An 18,100-nucleotide genomic window follows, 5' to 3' on the forward strand; every position below is an offset into this window, starting at 1 on the left:
CTTTATTTCCAGAGGATGATCATAAATTACAATGGACCAGTGTAACACTTTGCAACTAGATGAACCATTGATCAGGGTATTAATACAAAGATGAGCATGGGTCACACAGGGTTGAAAAAACGGTATATTCCTATTTAGCTCAATTTAGTTTATTTGGATGTCAGCTAAGTACAATTCCTGCATTCTTGCAAGGAGAGCACACCAGTTCTCTGATTGCATTTTTAACAATTTATTTATTCTGATTCAAACATTGATCCCAAATGAAAAAGATTTCCAAGCAATTGTATATTTATCAGCTAGGACCTACTGGACCATAAACATTTATCCAGGCCATCCTGTCTCCCCTTATAAACCACCAAAAGCATATAATACCCACCAGCATCCAACATTCCTTGCTCAGGTATAAAACCTAGGGATCTATATATTGTATTCTCACCCCTGTCACACGTTTAAAATTTCCCCTGACTTAAATCTGATCCACTTACTTGCTGGGCAGAAGATGTAGGGAGGCTGTCCGGGTCCCACCAACATATGATGCAGCTGTGCCCACGGCTTCCCCTTTGGGCACTGCTTCATCTGCTGTGGCCCTGAGCCTATGCCTTGCCCCTTCTTGCTACACAAACAGAGTGAACACACAAATGACTGCCACTCTGGACTTTGGAAATATAGAAAAGACACATAGCTTAGTGACAGAGAGCATGCTATGGATGCAAGGGACTTAGCTTCATTCCCTGGTACCTCCCCTTTAAAAAAAAGGATCAGGAATGGATGGTATGGGAGCCCAGAGAATTGTTATTGCCAGTTGTTTTAAGGCTGCCTTGCTGCTACACCCCTGTAGGTGTTTGTTTTATTAAGTAGGATGTCTGTCGATTTCCTGTCGGTCATGGACCCCTTGAGACTCCTAACTCTTATAATTAAAGATATAAGTCAGACAGTGTTAACTAGCATTCAGGAGTAATATTTTTATTTATTTAATTCTGGGTGGCATGCAAGAAAAGAAGGGATTAGAAACAGAAAACAATAATATAAGAATATAATATAAGAAATAGATACATAAGCCTGCATGGGGAAACAGCGATATCATAAAACAATCAGTGAACAAGATGACAATCACTCTGGCCCAGGGCCTGCTGGGAAAGCCAAGTTTTTATTAGTCTTCCGAAGACCAGCCAGGTTGGGGACATGCAGATTTCTAGGGGATGCGATTCCACAAGGTGGGGCAGCCACGGAGAAGGCACATCTCTGGCATTCTGCAAGATAGTATTGTCTCACAAATGGTATCTGGAGCATGCTGACCCTGTGAGATCCTAGTGGACAAGCAGAAACCATTGGAGAGATGTGGTCCTATAGGTATCCAGGCTTATCGGATACATCATCCCTATCCCCAAATTGTTTTCTTAACGGTGTAGAATAGAGGAAGAATTACCCGGTACCTTAACATTCCATCTCTATTCTGCTAAAGTTATGTACAAAAAGGGGTTAAGGTTGGAATAGTCAAAGGCCACTTCCTTTGGGACCATCTATACCATGGGTCCCCAAACTCTTCAACTCATCGACCCCTTCATGAAGTTACAGATTATTCACCAACCCCCTAAACATTATATGAAAATAATTTAATACCACTTTAACTAATATTTTATTAGAAATAAAATTAGAAATAAAATTATATATAAAAATAATAATATTGCCCCCCTGGGTAGTCACATTGAGCCTTGGGGGTTGATATTGACCACTTTGGGGAGCCCTGGTCTATGCTAATTACCCCTAATATTATTTCCAGTGGCTCTGAAACGTTCTGTCCTTTAGATATAGATATATAGATAATATAAATTCTGCCTGTTGTTCATCTGTCTCTCTCTCCCTTCCCCCTTGTTTTTGTCTGCCTTTATCCCATTTTTCCAATTAACTTTTTATGTTTGCAGATGTTTAATAAATAAACATCTAGCTATGTTTTTGCTAGCTTAACTGAGTGACATGTGTGCTTGCTCTGATTTGGACATAGGGACTGACTAGGAGTATGCTGGATGCAAATTAAACTTAAATTACCCATGGTAATTTTCCAACAGCCTCAAGCCAGGAATAATAAGCTAGGGGTACTGGAAAATAAATTGTATTTTCTTGGATGGAATATGCAAAATGTAGGGTATATTAATTTATTTTTCCCCTTATGCCTGAAACAAAAAGGATAGAAAGTTGACTGGGTTTTCTAGTGAATGGTATCTGGCAATATCTACCTTTCTAGCTCCTTTGCAGCTTAAACGGCAATGAGAGATAGAGCAGGATGTTCCCACGATCACAAAATAAAATAGGGGAAGAGTCATATGTTAGCAGTTTCAGATCCAATAACATTTCAGGGTTGTACAGATCAACACCAGCACCTTGAATTTGTCAAAGAAACAAACTCCTTTTGGATATACCAAAACAGATGATTAATCTGTGATCTTCCAGAAGATTGGCAGACTAAGTTATGGTCCCCAATGCCTTGGAAGGGGACTTAAGTGACCTTGCCTGGTTGTGTGATGTTCTCAGGAAAGATGGGGAGGTTGCCAGACTTCATCCTCCATAGAGGCCCTGGGAAGTAGAAGAACAATTCTTAGAAGGAAACACCTGAATCACTGAAAGCACTTCCTACATGTGTTGATCTGAAAACTGTTGTTTAAAAGAAAATACACAGTTAGATCTTAGGTCAGCAAAACAGGAAGTAGTTCAAGCTCACCTCTGCAGTTATGACTCCCAAAAAAGGTAAAGTCTCAAGGCAGCCTCAACTCCAGATGATTTCATGGACATGTCTGGTTGGTCTTCTTGGCAGCAACATGGAAGTGATTTGCCATTGTTTTCTTCTAGGATGTTAGTTTTTTTTTTTTTTTTTTTTAACTTTCTGGTCTGTCCTATAGTATTGGAATTTCCTGGTGGTTTCTAATCAAAATGCTCACAGGTCAGACCCTGATAAGCTTTTTGAAATCAGCCAAAGACAGCTATAGAGGATCATAGCAAGATGTTTTATGCCAGGTCACTGTATTGTCCATCAAGTTCAGTGTTGCTTGCTTTGGCTGGCAGCAGCTCTCCAGGGTCTCATGGAGAAAAGGATCTTTCCAATTCCTTGCCATGAGCATTTTTTGCCAGGGATGATCTTCCCACATCCACCTATCTGAGCACACCTGTACCTTCACACACACTAAAATACATTGACAGTAAGTGGATTAGGTCATTCTCAAATTCTTCCAGTCTAGTAAACAAAATCAGAGCACTTAGGTACCCAAGGGTCTGCTTTTTATTTCTCCACACTGATTCTTGCCTGATTGGAGCAATTGACTGTTACACTCCAAGGATGATAAAAGCCCTCTGCAGGCTGAGTGCTCCTGTTTAGCAACAGCATACAGGAAAAAAGATGGAGGGAAACAAAATCCTCAAAAGACATCAACTTAACAGTTTGCTCTCTAGTGTGCTGCATGGCAAGATGGAGCCCTTATGTACTAATAGCATTGCACGTGAGCCATTTTTTCAGGGGTCACCAAGAGAACCGTTGCCCCAAGAGCCCTGTGTCACTCTCTGCTACGTCCAGGTTAGCAGTTCTTTTCTTGCTGTGTTGCTCTTGAAGACAGTGGGGAAGAGAGCAAGGAAGAGCCAGCTGCATTTGGCTGCTGAAAAATGGCAATTGTTGAGCTTCTCATTTCAAAAAGAACATTCTGTTCTCCAGTTCTGGTGCCCCAGTTCTCTAAATACAATAATTGAAATAATTGGTAAAAGCGCTACACTTTCTAAATTGTCAGTTCTGTTTTCTGCTTCTCATATCTTCCTGATGAGTCTTTCTTGGCCTGAATCTTCTACCAGTTTTTTTTAGAATTTCAGTCCTACCAATGAGCCATTTTTATGGCTGTACAGGCAACCTGTGCACTCTGTGGCTGAACCGTACTCTCAACATTGCTCAGCCCATGTACTAAGTTGGGGGTGGCCAATGTGGGCCCATAAATACCAGTATCCCTGTGACAATGCCCTCGATGCCTGCCAGATTTCCTTGTCCTAATTTGTATTAATTTTTAAAGTCTTGTAATTAGAAAAACAAAGAAAAAGCAAGTGGAGAATAAAACAGGCTGGAAACCCAAGTGTAAATACCATCTATATTTCCAAGAATATCACTGGGCCTTACTTAAGCTCCATAGGTTTGCTTTAAGAATAAAAACAATGTGTACTTGCAGCTTGCTACCTTGCTTGAAAATATGTCTACCTGGCTGCATGTAAAGAAATATGGAGCTGACCTTGGAGAAGGAAGGAGGGAACCATTAGGGAGGAACTTACAGAAGAGATTACACAGTAATCCTGAGAAAGAGGGAAGAGTGAGGGGAAAAAAATAACCCCACCTTGATTTTGTTTAGTATAAGATGGGATAGAGAGAAACTTAACAGGCTTTTAAAATTCTGTTATTCTACCTTACACAATAAAAAGCATTCCTGGAATTCCTGCCAAGGCTATTTCTTGACCTGGCCTACTTTAAAGGGGTGACATAGGAAAGGAGGCAGAAATCAACTGGGCAGAGGAAAACATCTGTACAACAGATTTGTCTTTCAGGAAATCTGATTGGCTGCACCCTTTGTAGTCCCCATTTGGGAGAGTGCTTGTAGTATGTTCTCAAAATGCAAAATTTACTCACTCACTGAAAACGTTTACCCGGACAAAGTTATGCAAAATTTTACTGGACATCTATCCACACAGGCTTTGATCAGATTGGGTTTGTTTTATTGTAGATGCTTCTATGCCTCTTCAATTAAATACAAAAATCAGTTTATAAAAGCTAACTTCACAATTATACATAATGTCAGATATATACATACAAAAAATCCGTAAATAAATCCACAAATTTAAAAAGCCAACTATAATAACTTTGCTATTTTTAGATAAAAGGCAGGTGGGAGGGAAGGGTTTGGATTCAATTTTGCTTGCTTATCCAGATAATTCTTATTCACCATAAGCATGCAGGCAAATGATTTTTCTCAGGCATGTTATTATTCAGTCTATCTGTACTGATCCCACAGCAATATTCTTGATACCTGTCTTTCTGTCTATTCATTTGAAAACTCTGCCTTTTATTGTCACTTCTGCTATCATAACTGTTCATGCTTTATGGATTATTTTAATTACACATACTTAATTTGTCCTCATCTGAAAGCATCTTTTGGATTTTTTAAATTGACCATTCTTTGTCATGATGCTATTGTCATATGTTCACAATTTTGTTTTTTTAAAAATCAGACCTTTATTCAGACCTTTGCATCTGCCGAACTTACCTTAGTTTACTTTTGCTTTACTTTCCACCTTCAATTTTGGGAATAAAGGCTCCCTCTTTTTAATGCAGCTTTCAGATGAATAAGCAAGCCAGCACTGGTTACCTTTAAGAAAGAAAGAAAAAAAGAAAGATAAAAAGGGACAATTTCCTGTACTGGTTCTGAAATCTGATTCTCAGCATTCTCTAAGTCAGTGCTTCTCTACCTTGGCAATTTTAAGACATATGAACTTCAAGTCCCAGAATTCCCCAGCCAGCAAGTTGGCTAGGGAATTCTGGGAGTTGAAGTCCACATGTCTTAAAATTGCCAAGGTTGAGAAATATTGCTCTAAGTAAAGCCTGTTAGAGGTGGAATTGGGTGCGATTTGTCCCAGTGGCGGAATGTCAAGGCAACCAAGGTGCTGTTGGAATTGCCCTGCACTTTCCCCAAACAGGAAGGGAAGGGTGTTTTTTGGTTTACAGGGTGCATGTCTTTTATGCCGTGGATGAGCTGCTTCGTGCAAGTTATGTTGAGATTAGCTACTCAATTTGTTCAGTGTATATCCCTTTCTCTGATAAGGTTGTATTCCAAATGACATGGAAAGATGGTAGTTCCCCATCCCTTCCTGCACAGAAAAATGGATGATGTAAGATGGCCCCATCCTCTAATCCAGGACTGGATTGTATGGATCCAGCTGCAAGACTAGGTTTAGTTCTCCACCCCTATTTTGCTCTTTGAGATTGCTAAGATGGTTCCCATTTTGGGCATACCTCTAGGATTCTCTTGTAGTAGAGCAAACGTATCTTGCTTTGTCTTGGCAGCAGTACAGTAATGTGCTTTGGGGTGGGGGGGAATCCAATGCTTTGCTTTTCTGTACGAATAATTATTCCAACCCACTTTGCCAACAATGCAAATGCTCGTGGGTCACATTGGGAAGGGTGATATAAAATCAGTGGTGCCATATGTGAACTGAGCCTTGTCATTTTGTTTCTAGAGGGTTTGGTTTTAGGAAGGGTTGGGATTTTTCCTTAATTTCTAAACTAGTCTATGCTAGTTTATGTCACGTGACATTCTGTGCATTTTCTAGCACAGAACGATGGGAAACTGAAATTTGGGGATACAGTCAGAGGTGCCCTAGGAGTTGCCAGCAAAGGTCCCAGGAAGTTGCCCATCTTGTTTAACAGGAGCCTGTTGTCTTTTTATTCCAGCATGTGGGACTTTCATATTCTTTCAGCATCTCACCTCTCTCCAGGAAGTCACCTTTTGTGAGCAGTCCCAAAACGCAGTTGGATCTTATGCCTCTCTCCCTTCTACCCTGACTCCACAGCCTGAGCTGGTGGAGTCCAAAAGTGGCTCCAGAGCTTCATTTTGTAAATTGATTCTCTGCAGACTGTTTCTCCTTCTGCCATGGTTCTTGATATGTTTTGTCAATGGCCAAATGTGCTTTGTCGTTCAGTGGAGCTGCTGAGACTCATTTAGAACTTCAAAATGCATTTAATGTGTTTATTATAATAAAGTAATGGCTCACGCAGGCATCAAAGCAGCTAAATAAAGGTTGCAATCCCAAGTGGCAGTGGTTATAGATGAATTACTGTAATTATCCTCTGTTAAATCAACTTCCCAAGCTCTGAAACATCTATTTTCATGTTTTTATGCTATCAGTCTGCTTACAGTGTCTTGGCAGGTGGCAGCGCCTGGCTGACCTTGTTTGGATTCAAAAGCGAAGTAGCATCAGGCCTGATTAGGACTTGGATGGGAGACCTCCAGGGAATCCCAGAGCCGTAGGCTACATTTGGAAGTCGAAAAATCTTTTAGAAGAAAATAGTGGAAAATCACCTTTGTACTGTTACCAAGAAAACTGTGGTTATTTCTGTGTAGCCATTAGGCACAATGTGGAGGTTTCATCTGCTGCTTTGCTCAGTCCTTGAGGTGCCACCAATGGGCTCCAGAACCTCAACAAACTGCACTGTAGGAATCAGTGTTTCCCAATCTGATGACATCTAGATTATTTTTAACTTATTTTTTTCACTACAGTATACCACTCTTTCTGTTGAAGGAACCGTGAATGATGTACAAACAAAAAAAAATCCAACAATCAGAACCATCTTAAATAAAGCCATCCTCAGTAAAACCAACAATCCTGAAAAAAAATTAAAATAAGGTTCCTTTTAAAAATGGTCTGAAAGGCAGTCCTGGAGCAGTTGTTATCCTACAAATGCCTAATTGAGCAGGCAATCTTCAGCAGTGGCAGGAGGCACCAGTTGCAACTCCCAGAATCCCTAGCCAACACGGCTTCCAAACCTGCAGTCCTCGCCAGATGGAGGCATAGCATTTCATTACAGTTGATGTGCTTCAAGACTTTAGGCATGTTCTGCTTCATGCCCAGGCTTGGCTTAGTTGATTTGGATTTGTTATATTTTGAAGGAAAATGAAATACAGAACAGCAATGCTCTCCCAACCATGACATCTAGAATTCTTGTTCCACAGCTCCTGTGTCCTGCTGAGATGTCCTCAGACATTGGATGCAACAACAGATACATTTCTAGCATAATTTTGGAGATATGGATTTCAGTGTATTTGAAGTATACTCTAAAGCTGTAAATTATTTTACATAAGAATCTTCTGGCTATACATTTTGAATGAGTAAGACCTTAATCTAAAAAGTGTTTCATTTATTCCAAAAGAAGATGTATTTTGTAGATATTTTTTTTAAGTGCATATGGACAAAACTCCCCCATTTTCCCCTGAATATTTCTAGCTCCATTTTCTTCTACAACCCTTTCCCACCCCAGACCTTCACTACTATGGAATCACTGCCCAACATTGTGTTTGTTAGAACAGACAAAATCTCAATTACAGACTTCTTGGATAGTACAATTGACAAATTACATTAGGAGCTGTGGTCTCCCTGTCTCATGTCCAGTTGTTTCCGGAGAACAAGCTAAAAAAATTGACGCACAAAGAATCTTGGATATAGAAGCACAGAAAGATATAGCCACCCTTAGTAAAGTTGGCTCACTGAAATGGATGAGCTGTAATAAACGTACCTTCCAAATTGCCAAGTATTTAAACACAGAAATGCCCAAATATCTTAGGGTAGTATTTACTCAAGCAAGATTTGAGCAGTTGGACACAATGGTTAAATATGGAAGATTTAACCAAGTCCCCTATAATGAACGCACTTGTATTTGTGGAGCTCCAGAGATAGAAGATATAACACATATATTATTGGAATGTCAACTGTATAAAAAAGAGAGGGATCAGTATCTTGGGCCGCACATTAGACGAATGATCTGGGATCCTTATATTAAAACAACATATTTAATGTGCGATCAGAATTCAAAAATTACATATAATACGGCCCTTTATTTCAACAAAATAGTACAGTTGAGATCTGCATATGTGGATCTGATCAAAGTAAATTGTAGGGGTGATACAGAAATATGATTTGCATCTTTTTTCTTTCCTTTTAATTTGTTTCTCTTATCCTGTTTTTAATATATGGTCTTAATAATGTTTTATGTTTTACATGTGTTATACTCTGTATCTTGATATGGCCTAATGGCTAATCAATAATAATAAACTAAACTATGGAATCACTGTTGGCTTAAAGAAAGCATTGTGTTGTAGCAGTTAAATTCTTGCCAGAAGGAATTCTTGCTGGTAGAGGAGGGGAGTGTCTACATATAATTGGAATTGTAATCTAACATGATTGGAAAAGACTGATCAGCATCCAATGTTTGAGTCTCAAATACCCATGTGGTTATTTTTTAAAAAATAACTTTACAAATAATGGTTGATTAAATATTATCAATAATTCCCTGCACCTATTAAATTTATAGGCTATAATGCATCTTTCTGAATAAACTCATTTTGCAGCTTCCGAGCTGTTGATGTGATTATTCTTATTTTCCATTCTCTTTCTTTATCCAAGCTTTGCAGGGTAATATTTTAATACTACAATTTCTTGATCTGCTGTAATGATGCATTGCCATGCTTGTCAGCATTTCATTTCTCTCTCATCTTATGCACAGATAAGCTTCTGTGCAGAATTTTGTTTCAGGCCAGTCTGGCAACACGATTTTGTTTTTAATTAAAAATGCCAAGGAAGGAAAGATAAACTGACAAATCAATTATTTGGGCAATCTTCTCTGCTCTCTTCTACATGATTCTTGCAGTACCTGCTTAGGAAAGGGTTGAGTCATAGAGAAGTCAGTCTGGGATATGAATCGATGCAGATTTTGGCTTGGTTGTGCCCTTTAAATCAGAGATTCCTATCTTTTTTGGGTGGTGGGCATACTGAGAATTTTGAGAACATGTGGGTGATTTTGCAAAATGACTTCTGGGTGGGTGGTAACCAATTACAAAGGGCTTTTCCCCTGTACCAAGTTACCATACCATCCACTCATCCTTGAGCTGGCAGAAAAATATGCCAACATGATATTTGCTGCCCCAATGCTGATCCCTATCTGTCCTCTGTTGACCTGTTCTTGGTTACTGCAGTTCACTGACTCCAAGGTGACAAGACCTAAGAGATTATACACACCTTGGAGGCTATCCTTGAATGGTGTCCTAGTAAGGGGAAAATATGTCTTTAATATCTGTAGAGCTAATAGGGAGCATACCAAGGGGAGGAGGACACAAGAAATGGCAGATAATATTCTGATAAATTAGTGCTTTTAGCTTTTCCCCACTTGTACTTAACCATAGGACAAACTTACCCTGTTTCAGTCAGGGACTTGGGATAAGATGAAAGTAACATTAACGGGAATGCTATAGAAACATGATGTTGCCAGGATAGGTTAGGTACAAGTGGGGAAAAGCTGAAACCACTAATTTATCAGAACGTTATCTGCCATTCCTTGTATCTTCTTCCTCTTGGAATGCTCTCTGTTATCCCTAATTATTTTTGTCATTTTTCTGAAAGATGCGCATACCTCTAAGCAAAGTACTAGGCTATATCTGCCCCTGATTTTATTTCATAAGAAAGCTAATGGGGCCCATCTGAGCATTTTTTAAAGACAGATGATGCTTGTAGCTGGTATGTTAGTTTATAGTGTGCTTGGTTTGTTTTTTAATTAGCAGGTTTTTTAAATGTAAAAATCAAATGGAACTGGGAGCATCAAGGAAGATGTCCAGAGAAACATTAGCTCCCTCTGGATGCAACAGTGGGGATCTCAGATATTTTTTTAAAAATGGTTTAGCCCAGGGTAGGAGAAGACTAGATAGGTTTCAGGTTCATTGGGGAAGATGAATATCTGTCTAGTTTAGCCTTGTGGTGTTGGCCATTAAATCTGGGGCCTTCTGGATGAGAATCTGGGGCTTGATCACTGTGCTCTGAACCTAAGGGCTCTTTCCCCCAGCTCAGTTAAAGTATTCTACTCTCATCTGTGCACCAGCATAAAACTAAACTGTCATAGGTTTTACTATTCTCATCGCCCCATTGTACTGTCTCTATTCTGGCTTGCATCACAGGACAGTATTTTTATTTCCTGTGCAGAGAAGCCTGCCACCCACCACTCACCTATTTATTTATTTATTTGTCTGTTTGTTTGCATTTCAAATTTAGTCACCGCCCATCTCACTCAGCGACATTAGTTAAACATTAGTTTACTGGTCTTCTGAAAGAGTGTTAAATCCTTGTTCAAAAGAAGCCTGAACAATAGTTAGCAAGCATGGTAAGAGCTTGCACCATAAGGGTTGCTGAAAATGCGGTTCTTTTCCTTTGTACTATTCTTAGGGGCTTGGTGGTGACATCTTATTATCTTTGGAACGGATGGCCAACATTTTTGGCATTTGGGGGGACTTGAGGAGGGTTTAAGTGGCAAAATTTTACTCCTGAAATACCTTTCCCTGTAAATGGGGAAATCAGTCTGATTTTTAGGAATTTGGTTTTTTTAAGAGGTGAAACAGTGAATTGTGTCTGTGCAAGTGTTGTGCAAGACCCTTTTGGCTCACAAGCTCCTCCCTCTATAAAAATCCAAGGGGGCTCTATAGCTGCAAACTGAGGTCTGGAAAGTGATATGAGGTCTGCTGGCTTCTCATCCCTCTTGCAGAGTGTTCCTATTTATTGGGTAACTTAAATGTCCTACTTTTCTCCCCTCCCCCCAATTCAATTTAAAGCCCTGCTTTTACAGATCCTACTATGGTCTTCCTGTACAGTTAGAAAATGTTCATCCTGGCTTGAATCACTTTACTTAATCCCTGCATTTGATGGGAGCCTTGATGCATGCTTGCATTAAAGAAAAAAGGAAGAAAAAAACAGTCTTCAGGGATTCTGCATCACTCATGGTCAAGCTTCCTTGCACGCCAGGCACATTGGTCCAGTGATTGACACTTTGTCCTTTTGCTCCAAGCTCCCCCTTACATCCTATCCTAAGAGAAAGCCCCATGGCTTCCTTCCTGACCTCTGGATGCCTGGATCCTCTCTCAAGGAGCATCTCTGAGGCTCAGCAGAATTCTGCTTGCACAGCAAATGCTCCTTCATCTACATCAGTTGCTGCCAGATGGGCCAGGCTCTGACTTGGGTGCATAGCTCTCTGCTGGCAGAATTCCCAGCAGGTGCAAAAGCTCTCTCGTCCCAGCCAGCTTTTTCACACTTGCTTATCTAACCTAGCAAGAAGCAGTGCGTGTTGGAGGCTCATAGTCCCTCCTTCACCTTTCCTGAAAGAGGCAAGTGATGACTTCTGCTATTGATCCCTTTGCTGTGAGCCTGGCATGGTGCTGGAAGGTGATCCACCTGACCAGAGGTACCTGTCTTTAGTCTTTGCTTTGTGTGGAAGAATGTTCTGGAGGAGCGATTGAGGGACTCCAGTTATACACAGGTCTGGTTCCTTTTTCCTTCTTTATTTTTAATCTCTTGCCTCTTGGATTATCCTATTGAGGACAATTGAAATGGGATTTGGGATTTGAAGCATCAGTAAGCATACTTGGTGGATAGGTTCCCATCCCATGTTACACTTGGTTAAAATGAGATTAGGAGTGGAGTATGTTGTGCAGTGGAGTATGTTGGAGGAATCCAACCATTGTCTTCATGTGTTGTCTGAATGACATCATTGTGTTAAGCCTTAATATTGTTTAATTGTTTGGGCATAGTAAGTTATGTAATGTTGAAACTGCTGTGTTAACTTGAGTTTAGGGTATGGCATGATGTGTGAACCCAGCTTGTGGGTCTCTAGTTGGCAGAGTGGCCACCCTGCAGATGCAACCTTGCTAAGTGAGAGTAATACCAGCAGCTGTCATGCTTTTCCCTGGGATTCCAGTACCCTAAAGTTTAGAAAACAAATGAAGTCAGAAGCAGTTTTAGACCCTCTACCATGTTGGCTAATGTGCCTGTAGGCATCAGTAGTTCTTAGTTTGACTGTGGCCACTGGACAGAAGTTAGGAAGAGCTATGCGTCCTATTTTTGCCTTGTTCCTCTATGCACTTTATAAAGTCAAGGAAGAAATTAAGAGAGATGTTACCGTTTACATTCGATTATTGTTAGTTTTTGTTGTTCAAGTATACTGCTGAGGCGGCTGACTGTCTTAATGCTAAAATGATACTCAAGTAAGAGGTTTCAAAATGTTAGAAGGGAATATGTGGCTGTATCTGCAGAGGGAGGAGAGAAAGACTTGCTTATTCTGAGAAAGCCGCGCTGTTTGCACTTTCCATTGTAAGAGCATTTATGAACAGTGTTGCATAGCAAGAGACTGTTTCTCTAATAAGTGCAAGAAAGAGGGGGGGGGGATTCAGCAAGGAGGCCTGAAATGTTGGGGTGGAGGGGTACAAGTGAAGCCTTTGTAAACTTACACAGCAGTCCTTTGATTTTCCCTTCTTGTCTTCTCTTAGTTCCACAAAACTGTGCGCGTCAGCAAGAAATCTCCCAGAAAGGAATTTTCAAAGCTGTAATGGATCTATTTGCATCAGTGGAAATCCAGAGTCTGAAGTGCACATTGATAGAGTAAACGTCTGCCATAATTTAAGTTGAAAACAAAGTAATAGATTAGCATTTCAGTGCTGTAACATGTGGCCAGCATGGCCATAAAAGACTTAAAATGCAACTGAAAAATGGTAGCCTCTTAAAGAAGGAGGAAATGAGATCCTTCTCCTAGTTACTATTTCCAATACTTTTAAAATTGGAAATAGTAATTAGGGGAAAGATCTCATTTCCTCAGAAACCAAATATAAAGGGAAAAAACAGTAAGTGTTGAGAACAGGCATCTGATGTCCATGCAACTAACCCTGCGTAACTACAGCCTGTGTTCCCTAATCTCAACAGCTGAAGTCACTGGCAGCTGCTGATACATTTCCTCATTTCTTGCCTGCTGCTCCTTCACCCGTCCCAATCCACCAGCATGGAGTGGATGTTTGCCTGCTGATAAGTCTTTTAGGTTGCCAGGTGTGACAATAGTTTATATTGGAGATGTGGCTGCCACTTCCATGTTCAGTAAAACTGAGTCTACGATGCTGCTTGTTAAATTCCCTTCTCTGTTCTCCCATTCTTAAATCTCTCAAATGCAGAGGCTACTCATACTTAAGGGGAAAAGATGCAAAACTCTTGCCTTTGGTTATCTTTTTCTTTAAGAGACAGAATAAATGTCCATATTTACCTTCTCCTTACAGAGGAAAATGCTACTGTGTTGACAGCCATGGACTCTTGTCCCCTCTGCCTCAGCCTGCAGGGAATCAGGCCTATCCAGGGAGAAAAAGAGGAAGAAGTTTGTTGTTAGGAAAATGGAGCAGGCTCTTTAATGAGCCCCAGTAGTGCTACCATGTGGGCGATACCCTTTGCCAGGCAGAGAGTTTCGAGGGATTCCTCCCTTGGTAGCAATCCCAACCTTGTAGCGAAGGCGGCATTGTTCAACCCCAATGCCTGGAGAGCAGGAGGCCTCCATGAAGCCACTGAGGTGGTTCTAGTCCTTGGTACAGCATATCACAGGCACAGAATGGGCCGGGCTTGGTGACGGAGCGGTCGCTCGAGTTCCTTTAACTCTTTGTCACAAAGACAAAGGGCTAGACTTCAGCTGTTGCTGGCTTCATGATCCCGTCTGAGCAGCAGATGGAGGCTGCAAGTAAATCAAGGGGGCAGGGGGGAGGAAGGGTAATATATGTGCAGGGGGTGCTTCTCTTTGTAGTGGAGGGTACTTCTCTCTGTATGCTGGCATTGACTTTTTTCTTTCTTCTTTTAAAAATTCATCAGATTGGTTGGTGGTCATCAATGACTTTATGATCTGGTGTCACTCATTGCACCCATAAGCTGCTTTTAGAGAAGGAGATTTGGTTTAGCACTTTTCTGTATAATGTTATCATGGGATGTCATCTGCAATGGGGGAGGGGAGTTCTCCTGTAGAGTCCTTGTGGAAAGGAATTGGAGCCGTGCAGCCTGTGGAAGAAGCTCTCTTTCCCTGAAGATCATGTCCTACGAAGTATATTTCATTCATTCAAAATATGATTGCTCTTTGGCTCTCAGAATCAGTTATCCAAGGGAGTTGGGCCTTCTAGTCTGCCTTTTCCATCTCTCCTGCAAGGTATCCAGAAAGTCTTGGGCTGGCTGTTTTCCCCTGTTGTCTATGTTGAGGGAGCGTGTGGCTGTGATTAAGCAAACTCTGATGCTTATAAAGGTGTGCATTATCTAGGCAGCATTCAGATGGCACAGCTGGACTGCTTAATGACTAATAGTGTAGTGAGTACCTTTTGAGCACCTTTAATGCTCGGTCCAAATTATTACCTGGGAACCTTGTCTGAACTAATTTATATAACTAAGCTTGAGAGTTAACATTTGATGTTTTGTTAGGAAGTTTAGAGTTGATTGGGTATTTACTGTACAATATCTTAAGCATTATCAGCCTGTATGTTGTACTGTTGCTATCATTTTCATAATTGGAGCTTATGGGGGAGATAAAATTGAGAGTGATATAGTCTCAAAATATTTGAAAGATGGCACCAGGTTAGAGGAAACCTGGCTGAAGGTCACCAGATCACATTATTGCATAGCTACTCTTGAATTTAGGACTTCTGGCTTTCATCCACACCAGTGGCCCAATTCTTGAGAGTGTGATTGACCAATACTACCATTGGAACTGAGACAGGCAACACAATTACTATATATAAGCTACATCATTGATTTCTAGACTTTAGCATCATTAAATATGGTAGTGATGGTGATAACTACTGGTTTTGATGTTCTTGGGTGGGAATTCTAGGGCTAAGCGTTAATGCCCCCTTTAAAAAAATCTCCCCCTTTTCATTGCAGCATGGGAAATTTCTATGTTTCTTTCTGTTGTTGTTGTTCAGGGCCCACTCTAAATCTTAAGGAATTGGGGGTTACTGGTTCAAGGGTTGTTTTTCTTTCTCCTTCCCCCTTTAAAACCATCTTCCTCCCGCCAGAAGCAGAAAGAGCAACTTTGAAAAGAAGATGCCACTGCTGTCACCATTACATGGTAAATTCATTCCTGGAGATTACAAATAATTTCACTTGATCACAGAGAGAACCCCATTGATATTCTCTGGGCATGCTGCTGCAATTCCACAAAACTCTAATTGAACATCAAATGAAACCTGTTACGAAAAGAGTTTAGCAAAGAGGTTGAACAGCTACTTTGCATGCAAAAATTCACAAATTCAGTCCTAGGAATGTTGGACTCCAGTCTGAAAACTCAGAAAAACTGCTGTTACTGCCAACACTTAAGCTTAATGGGCTAGGGTTCTGACTCAAGAGCAAGCAACTTTGTAACTTTCACCTCAGCTATAGATTAGACCAGTGTTTCTCACCCTTGCAACTTTAAGATGTGTGGACTTCAACTCCCAGAATTCCCAAGCCAGCCATGCTGGCTGGAGAATTCTGGGAATTGAAGTCCACGCATCTTAAAGTTGCCAAGGTTGAGAAACACTGGATTAGACATCCTTCTGTCTGGACAATTGGACAATTTAGGAAGTATTGTTGGCCATAGTGAAGAGTAGAGCTTCTGAGCTGGAAAGCAGCAGAACTTGCAATTGCTTCCATGTCCACTTTCTGAACATCCTAGAAAGATCTGCCTTGCTCCTTTAGAAGTGGAGTGCTGGATTAGATGGTTGTTGAGTCTCAGCTTCCAATACAGTCTCTGTGTTGTAAAAAAAAAAAAACTCTTTAGGTAGTATTGATTAAGCCTGTTCCATAATTTGTATCTGTTTTCATGCAACTGTAAAAAAATGGGGGGGGGGATACTTAGCTTCTCATTCAGGAGAGGGGAGGAGAGAGGAGAGTCCCATGTTGTGGGGATTAATTAACTAATGTTTGCAAATTGTGTTGAACATGGCAAGAAGGAGATAAAAGCTAGGGCTTATTATGCAAATTGCTAGCAGCTTTTGGGTGCTGGCAAGGGGCCAGAATGGCTTTTCTCATTCCCCCAACTTGCCTTCCTTCTCCTCCTGTTGAGAAATATCCTTCCATTCCCCAAAATGAAGGAACTCTGCCCCCCCCCCCCAAGCTTCCTTCCCAGCATAACTGCCCCAAGTCTGTTGAATTTTGCCTGGCAAGACAGGGACTCCCTCTGCAGGCTAATTCTGCAGGGGTTCAACTCCGCTGCTGCCTGTGCTTTGGACAAAGTAGGGAAGGGAGAATTAAGACCTGCTAAATCATCTTTCAAAGCTGGCATGAATTTGGGCTGCTGCGCGGATTGGGGGATTAGTTAATGGAGGTGTTTAAAATGAATCTGCCACATGTTCAGGGACTGAATGTTTGCTAGATGTTCCATTCAGCTAAAAATTGTTGTTGATGTGGCTTTATGTGGGTGGATTGATCGATTTTTCAAAAGGAGAATCTTCTCTCTTTTTCTGGGCTCCTTTTGCCATGTCCTACTGACACCCAAATCCCATTTTTTCAAGCAGCCTGAATGGGCCATATATAATTTTTTTGCTGTGATGTATGGCTCTGCCATGACTTCTAAGGCTTGTGTCTGGAATGATCATGTTTTGTGCAAAGAGGAATTCTGTATATATATAAAATAGCAGACCAAGGGTACTAAGTAGAGCACTGAACTCTATTTCCAGACATTACTATGCAGCCGTAGGGACTAGAAACATGTCTGTAAAATTTATCGCTTTCTCAAACAGCCTTGGGATTTAGTTTAGGTTGTGATGAGCAATAAGGGATGGAAAGTTTTCATTAAAGATGACAAGGGTTTGAAGCACCCTGTGGGTATGGGACTATTTTCTGGAGGCATATAAAATTTGGGAATAAGAAAATAATTTTGAAAGGTCAGACTGAATGGAAGAACACCCAAAGTCAGAGGAGGCTGGGTTTGCAAATGAGTATTTTTTAAATCCTCATCCAAGAGGGTTCTTTAAAAATGGAGGGTAAAATTCAAGTATTGTAGCTCCATCTTCATATTTGGCATCAGAAAGAATGCCCTTGGCTTATCTGTTATCCTGGTGGTTTGGATATTGTTCAATTACAGTTCGTACTGGTTGTGCAGTTAGGGACCTATAAATATATATGTATGGAGAAAGAATGCTGACATTAAGTATGGGAGCTTAAGCTCTGAATAATATTTGCATTAGATAAATATATATAGATGTGTAACTATTTACTGTATTTTTTTTTGTTCTTGTATTTTTGTTACTTTTTGGTAATACCACCTTTTAATGTTTTCTTCCTTCTTCTCGTGTATTATTATTTTTGTGGTTTTTCTTTTCTGTTATTAATTAAAAAAACAATTAAAAATTTATTTAAAAAAAAGTATGGGAGCTTAAGCCTGTCAGGTGACATGTGGAAAGTAGGAATGGGAAAGTCGGGTTCAAGCCAAGGAGGCATCTTAACTTGTCAAATGCTGCAGTGTCTCTCAGCCTCATTTCAAAATTTAAAATGAGAATAACATACTATT

General features: G+C 40.5%; 1 protein-coding gene and 1 long non-coding RNA gene across 2 annotated transcripts in view; one reads left to right on the forward strand and one right to left on the reverse strand.

Annotated features, from left to right (window-relative positions):
- Positions 1-242: 242 nt before the first annotated feature.
- On the reverse strand, positions 243-14,186 carry LOC112540420 (uncharacterized). The gene is made up of 5 exons (XR_003084502.2): positions 14,078-14,186; positions 13,850-13,931; positions 13,050-13,208; positions 5,283-5,384; positions 243-2,571 (listed from the first exon to the last, which is right to left on the reverse strand). It is a non-coding gene; the product is annotated as an uncharacterized LOC112540420 (long non-coding RNA).
- Positions 14,187-14,283: 97 nt separating this feature from the next.
- EFR3B (EFR3 homolog B) overlaps positions 14,284-18,100 on the forward strand; it is a 74,042-nt gene continuing 70,225 nt past the window's right edge. Inside the window, exon 1 of the mRNA XM_088152236.1 lies at positions 14,284-14,311. Within this exon, the coding sequence (XP_088008362.1) occupies positions 14,299-14,311 (13 nt within the window). The 5' untranslated portion in view covers positions 14,284-14,298. The remainder of the gene's footprint in view (positions 14,312-18,100) is intronic.

The sequence above is a fragment of the Python bivittatus genome, unplaced genomic scaffold (genome assembly GCF_059951505.1).
Source record: "Python bivittatus isolate LINGU-HERP-01145 unplaced genomic scaffold, Pbiv_v1 ctg000690_np1212, whole genome shotgun sequence".
In the NCBI taxonomy this organism is placed as follows: Eukaryota; Metazoa; Chordata; class Lepidosauria; order Squamata; family Pythonidae; genus Python; species Python bivittatus.